Source organism: Pelophylax lessonae, assembly GCF_965119305.1.
Source record: "Pelophylax lessonae genome assembly, chromosome: 7".
NCBI lineage: Eukaryota > Metazoa > Chordata > Amphibia > Anura > Ranidae > Pelophylax > Pelophylax lessonae.
This window is the reverse complement of record NC_138774.1, coordinates 2387065-2393914: the sequence shown is the minus strand read 5'-3', so window position 1 is coordinate 2393914 and position 6850 is coordinate 2387065. Positions and strand designations below refer to the sequence as shown.

The 6850-nt window shown below is 56.3% G+C and overlaps 1 protein-coding gene across 2 annotated transcripts; it reads right to left on the bottom strand.

Annotated features, from left to right (window-relative positions):
• Positions 1–549: 549 nt before the first annotated feature.
• FBXO46 (F-box protein 46) lies at positions 550–5487 on the bottom strand. Of its 2 annotated transcripts, none has more exons than XM_082263115.1 (2): positions 5342–5487; positions 550–2003 (listed from the first exon to the last, which is right to left on the bottom strand). In XM_082263115.1, exon 2 carries the CDS (start codon positions 1964–1966, stop codon positions 608–610), a length of 1359 nt encoding a protein of 452 aa, XP_082119241.1. In that variant the 5' UTR covers positions 1967–2003; positions 5342–5487; the 3' UTR covers positions 550–607. The 2 variants fall into 2 exon arrangements, with proteins under 2 accessions (XP_082119241.1, XP_082119240.1); XM_082263114.1 differs by having other exon boundaries at positions 5276–5432.
• Between the last annotated feature and the right edge of the window lie 1363 nt (positions 5488–6850).

The window sequence follows — 6850 nt, the reverse complement described above, 5'->3', positions numbered from 1 at the left end:
AACTACTAACAAACACAGGTTAATCATTTGAATAAATCATTTGAAATAATAAAAACAATATGATGTTCAAACTTTTGACTTCTTTCTTTAATAACTACATAACACAGTACTTGTACTTCTACTTTCAGTACTTGAGTAGAAATTTTTTTTCAAAACTACTGGTACTTTTTACTTTTAGTACTTAAGTAGCAAATTTTTTGAAAAAACTACTTGCAATACTTAAGTAAAAAAAATGTTGAATACTTTAGTACTTCTACTTAAGTAACTTTTTCTGCGAGCACTTCCACTTCTACTCAAGTAATTTTTTGATCGAGCACTTGTACTTTTACTCAAGTAGAAATTTCGAGTACTTTATACAAGTCTGTTGGGGACAGAAGGGGTTCTGGGGGCCCAGCAACAAACTACCCAACCGTATTTCAACTCTGGGACTTGGCCAGGTGGCCAGTCTCTCACCATTAATAACAGACTGTTCCACCAGAGCAGTGACCGCCTACCGATCATGTTAGCCCCTCCCCCGCAGAGCAGCCAATGTGAGACGGTGACACTGGGGCACTTTATAAATAATACCTTTTATTTAGACACTCATACACAGCAACAGTCTCCCCATTCACCTCCCTTCATCGCCCTCCCCATGCCCTCGGCCCTTCCCCCGCGTCCCCTCCCCCGGCAGCACCCAGTTATTATCGTGCAGTCCCAGCTGACATCCGGGCGCGGCTCGGTCTGGCCGGCGGCAGCACATCCAGTAGGAGCGCCCATAGGGCAGGTCATGGTGGTAAGGCTTGGGGTGCCACCGGCACATGGACACGTCTCCGCGCTTGTAAATCCGTTTGCACTGTTTGCAGGGGTCATCGCGGTAAAGGGGATCCTGACTCCAGCGCGAGTCGCACGGTCGCACCCCATAGTCTTCTATTAGCGCCCGAAAGCGCCGGCACGTACATTTAATGGCGGCCAAGGACTGCGTGGACAAGTAAGTGAAGATGGCCAGGAGAACATGGTCAGGCAAGGACGGGAGGTAAAGCCGCGGCTGGAGAAGGCGCTGGACCTGGAAACGGATCTCCAGAAAGTCATGGGAGACATGGCGGTAGAGGCGGCAGAGGGGAGGAGCCGGTGGCGGGGGAGGGGGAGGTGGGGGTGGAACAGAAGACAAATGGGGGAAGAAGAGTTCTCCTGGAAGTGGTTCCGCCTCCCCGGCTTCTCCTCCATAAAACACGCAGCGGTCCACCGCGCCGGTGAGCACCAAGTCCACGTGGAAGCCAGAATCAGAGGTGGCCCCCTGGGCTTCCTCCTCCTCCTCCGCTTGCTGGGACTCCATCTTCTCCAGCAGGACGCAGACGCGGTGCGGCTCCGGACTCAGCAACTGATACAAGTCACATGTAATGGGGTCTCCCGGCCTCTCCGCCACCCGAAAGGCGATACGCACCTCGCGCTCTGCGTGTTCCGCTTCATACTGCGCCACGGCTTCCGCCACGCTTCGACAACGCCTCTCTTCACCGTCTTCTGAGGAGGTCACCAGGACCAGCGGAGGTCTCGGGGGAGGAGCTTCCATCTCTCGGCTTTCCGCCCGTGCCACCATCTCTGCCACAGAAGGAGGAGCATCGGGGTCCACAGCATGCCGTCGCCTCTTCGCCCTGGAACTGCCACCAGCGCTCCACCTTCCCTTCACCTTTGGGCCTCCGGGACGGGGCGAGGCGCCATTGCCGGCACACTGGTAGGCCACAAAGAAGGCCACCTTCTCCTTGGTGTTCCCGGGTTTGATGACGTACCAGGTGTCCAGCAAGACGCGGTCATCTCCGCTCCGAGAACACTCCGTGGTGTCGTGGGGCCCCCCCAGTCGTTCCTCGCTGGAATTTGCCGACGCGCTGTCATCACTGGAAGCCCCCTTTGGGCTGGAGGGGCAGTTTGCAGAAAATGTGCTGAAGGGTCGCGGGCTCCATAGGTGGATGGGGGAGGGAACCCGAGGATCCATTCCTAGTCGGTGTCCTCAGGTCTGGACATCCAGAGATCTGCAGAGAGAACAGGAGACGGTTATCAGGTGTAGAGTCACGGGGGGGGGGGGGGGGGGGGGGGAGGTTACAGTACACAACATATTGGATGGACGTAATGGGGGAGGGGTCAGGTGTAGAACAATGGCAGCAACAGATGGAGACAGCAATGGGCCGGAGGATCAGAACAGATCAGGTGTACAATATAGAATGACAACCCCCTCCCCCCCATCTCCACTGTACAATACCAACATGTCCCCATCCCCCAATACAACGTATAGGCCATATACCATAACGCAGAGGGCCCCTTACCCTCAATGTATACCTCCCATAGGGCCCCTAGGGTCTGATGAGTAATATATAGAGGGTGAAGGAGCCTGTGAAAGGAGATGGGCCCTATGAGGGGTATATATGGCCCCTCTAATATCTATACCCGTCAGAGCGCGTCACCATCCATAGGGCCCCTTTCCCCCTATACACCCCTCATAGGGCCCCCATACAACCCCCCCATAAGGCCCCTCTCCTCCTATATACCCTCCATAAGGACCCTCTCTATATATAACCTCCATAGGGCCCCTCTCCCCCCTATATATCCCTCACAGGGCCCCTCTCCCCCATAGGGCCCCTCTATATCCCCATAGGGCCCCTCTCCCTCTATATACTCTCCACAGGGCCCCTCCCAAACCCACACTATATACCCCCCACAGGGCGCTCTCCCCCTATATCCGCTCCATAGAGCCCTCTCCTCTATATAACCCCCAAAAGGGCCACTCTTCCCCTATATATCCCTCATATGGCCCCTCTCCCCCTATATACCTCCCATACGTCACCTCTTATATACCCCTCATAGGGGGCCATCTCTTTCTATATATCCCTCATATGGCACCTCTCCCCCTATATACCCCCCATAGGGCCCCTCTCCCCCTATATACCCTCTCTCCCCTCTATCTCTATATACTCACCATTAAGCTCCACCTATATACCCCCATGGGGCCCCTCTTCTCCCCCTATATACCCCATAGGGCCCCTTATCTCCCCTATATACCCCCATAGGGCCCCTTTTCTCCCTCTATATGCCCCTCATAGGGCCCCTCTCCTCCCCCTATATATCCCCCATAGGCCCCTCTCCGACCCCTATATACCCCATAGGGCCCCTCTCCTTCTATATATCCTCCATTGGGACCCTCGCCCCCTATATACCCTCCATAGAGCTCCTCTCCCCTTATATATCTTCCATAGGACCCCTCTTCTTCGCTATACAGCCCCATAGGCCCCTCTCCCCCTATACACCCTCCATAGGGCCCCTCCCCCTATATACCCTCCATAAAGCCACCTCTCCCCCTATATACCCCCCATAGGGCCCCTCCCCCTATATACTCTCCATAGGGCCCCTCTCCCCTATACATCATCCATAGAGCCCCTCTCCCCCTATATACCCTCCATAGGGCCCATCTCCCCCTATACACCCTCCATAGGACCCCCTATACACCCTCCATAGGACCCCCTATACACCCTCCATAGGACCCCTTCTCTCCCTATATACCCTCCATAGGACCCCTTATCTCCCCCTATATACCCCCATAGGGCCCATTTTCTCCCTCTATATACCCCCATAGGGCCCCTCTCCTTTCCCTATAGACCCCCATAGGGCCCCGCTCCTCCCCCTATATACCCCCACAGGGCCCCTCTCCTCCCCCTATATACCCCCCATAGGGCCCCTCTCCTTCTATATATCCTCCATTGGTCCCCTCGCCCCCTATATACCCTCCATAGAGCCCCTATTCCCTTATATATCCTCCATAGGACCCCTCTTCTCCCCTATATACCCCATAGGCCCATCCCCCTATAAACCCTCCATAGGGCCCCCTCCCCTATATACTCTCCATAGGGTCCCTGTATACTCTCCATAGGGCCCCTCTCCCCTATATATCATCCATAGGGCCACACTCCCCCTATATACCCCTCATAGGGCCCCTCTCTTCCTATATACCCCTCATAGGGCCCCTCTCCTCCTATATACCCTCCACAGGGCCCCTCTCCCCCTATATACCCTCCACAGGGCCCCTCTCCACCTATATACCCTCCATAGGGCCCCTCTCCTCCTATATACCCTCCATAGGGCTCCTCTCCCCTTATAGACCCCCCATAGGGCCCCTCTCCTCCTATATACCCCTCATAGGGCCCCTCTCCTCCTATATACCCTCCATAGGGCCCCTCTCCTCCTATATACCCCTCATAGGGCCCCTCTCCTTCTATATACCCCCATAGGGTCCCTCTCCTCCTATATACCCCTCATAGGGCCCCTCTCCCCTATAGACCCCCTCTCCTCCTATATACCCCTCATAGGGCCCCTCTCCCCCTATATACCCCTCATAGGGCCCCTCTCCCCCTATAGACCCCCCATAGGGCCCCTCTCCTCCTATAGACCCCCCATAGGGCCCCTCTCCTCCTATAGACCCCTCATAGGGCCCCTCTCCTCCTATAGACCCCTCATAGGGCCCCTCTCCCCCTATATACCCTCCATAGGGCGCCTCTCCCCCTATATACCCTCCATAGGGCCCCTCTCCCCCTATATACCCCTCCATAGGGCCCCTCTCCCCCTATATACCCTCCATAGGGCCCCTCTCCTCCTATATACCCTCCATAGGGCCCCTCTCCTCATATATACCCTCCATAGGGCCCCTCTCCTCCTATATACCCCCCATAGGGCCCCTCTCCTCTTATATACCCCCCCATAGGACCCCTCTCCTCCTATATACCCTCCATAGGGCCCCTCTCCTCCTATATACCCTCCATAGGGCCCCTCTCCTCCTATATACCCTCCATAGGGCCCCTCTCCCCCTATATACCCTCCATAGGGCCCCTCTCCTCCTATATACCCCCTATAGGGCCCCTCTCCCCTATATACCCTCCATAGGGCCCCTCTCCTCCTATATACCCCTCATAGGGCCCCTCTCCTCCTATATACCCCCATAGGGCCCCTCTCCTCCTATATACCCCTCATAGGGCCCCTCTTCTCCTATATACCCCTCATAGGGCCCCTCTCCCCCTATATACCCTCCATAGGACCCCTCTCCTCCTATATACCCCCTATATACCCCTCATAGGGCCCCTCTCCCCCTATATACCCTCCATAGGGCCCCTCTCCTCCTATATACCCTCCATAGGGCCCCTATATACCCCTCATAGGGCCCCTCTCCTCCTATATACCCCTCATAGGGCCCCTCTCCTCCTATATACCCCTCATAGGGCCCCTCTCCTCTTGTATACATTCCATATCGTTCCTTATTTACCCTTCTGGGGCCCCTTTTCTCTTATGTAACCCCGTGGGGCCCCCAGGGGCCCCTGGCTCTCCTCACCGGCTCCGGGTTCCGCTCTCGGCCGGGACCTGTCACTGGGGGAGGGGAGTCACCTGACCTCTTAAAGGGACAGTCCTCTCCGGCTCCCACGCTGAGCTCTGGTGACGGACAGCAGCGGGAGGGGCCGCCAGCCAATCAGAAGCCGCGATTGCGGCCATGTCCTTATATGGAAAGTCCCGGGCGGGCAGGGAGCGTCTGACAAGAGCGGAATCCGGGAGAAGCGCAGAGACGATCCCTAACCAGAGAGAAACACCACGTGACCCCGAGACAGCAGCCAATCACATTCTCTCCATCATATAAAGGGCGATCTGTGGTCAGTCTGACAACACAGACAGTTCTGTAGAAGATAAACAGAAGGGAGTTCAGAGACACCGGGGCAATGACATTTCATGCTGTACAGAGCAACCGCATGCCGTACAGTTCCATCGCATGCCGTACAGAGCCATCGCATGCCGTACAGAGTGATTGCAAGCCGTACAGAGCGACCGCATGCCGTACAGTGCCATCACATGCCGTACAGTACCATCGCATGCCGTACAGGGCCATCACATGCCGTACAGAGTGATTGCAAGCCGTACAGAGCGACCGCATGCCGTACAGTGCCATCACATGCCGTACAGTACCATCGCATGCCGTACAGGGCCATCGCATGCCGTACAGAGCGATTGCATGCCGTACAGAGCGACCGCATGCCGTACAGTACCATCGCATGCCGTACAGGGCCATCGCATGCCGTACAGAGCGACCGCATGCCGTACAGTGTCATCGCATGCCGTACAGGGCCATCGCATGCCGTACAGAGCGATTGCATGCCGTACAGAGCCATCGCATGCCGTACAGTGCCATTGCATGCCGTACAGTGCCACCGCATGCCGTACAGAGTGATTGCAAGCCGTACAGAGCGACCGCATGCCGTACAGGGCCATCGCATGCCGTACAGAGCGATTGCATGCCGTACAGAGCCATCGCATGCCGTACAGTGCCATTGCATGCCGTACAGTGCCATCGCATGCCGTAGAGAGTGATTGCAAGCCGTACAGAGCGACCGCATGCCGTACAGTGCCATCACATGCCGTACAGTACCATCGCATGCCGTACAGGGCCATCGCATGCCGTACAGAGCGATTGCATGCCGTACAGAGCGACCGCATGCCGTACAGTGTCATCGCATGCCGTACAGGGCCATCGCATGCCGTACAGAGCGATTGCATGCCGTACAGAGCCATCGCATGCCGTACAGTGCCATTGCATGCCGTACAGTGCCATCGCATACCGTACAGTGCCATCGCATGCCGTACAGAGTGATTGCAAGCCGTACAGAGCGACCGCATGCCGTACAGTGCCATCACATGCCGTACAGTACCATCGCATGCCGTACAGAGCGATTGCATGCCGTACAGAGCGACCGCATGCCGTACAGTGTCATCGCATGCCGTACAGGGCCATCGCATGCCGTACAGGGCCATCGCATGCCGTACAGAGCGATTGCATGCCGTACAGAGCCATCGC

Coding starts and splice junctions, on each gene's coding strand:
- FBXO46 (XM_082263115.1), bottom strand. CDS start 1,966: ATGGATCCTCGGGTTCCCTCCCCCATCCACCTATGGAGCCCGCGACCC.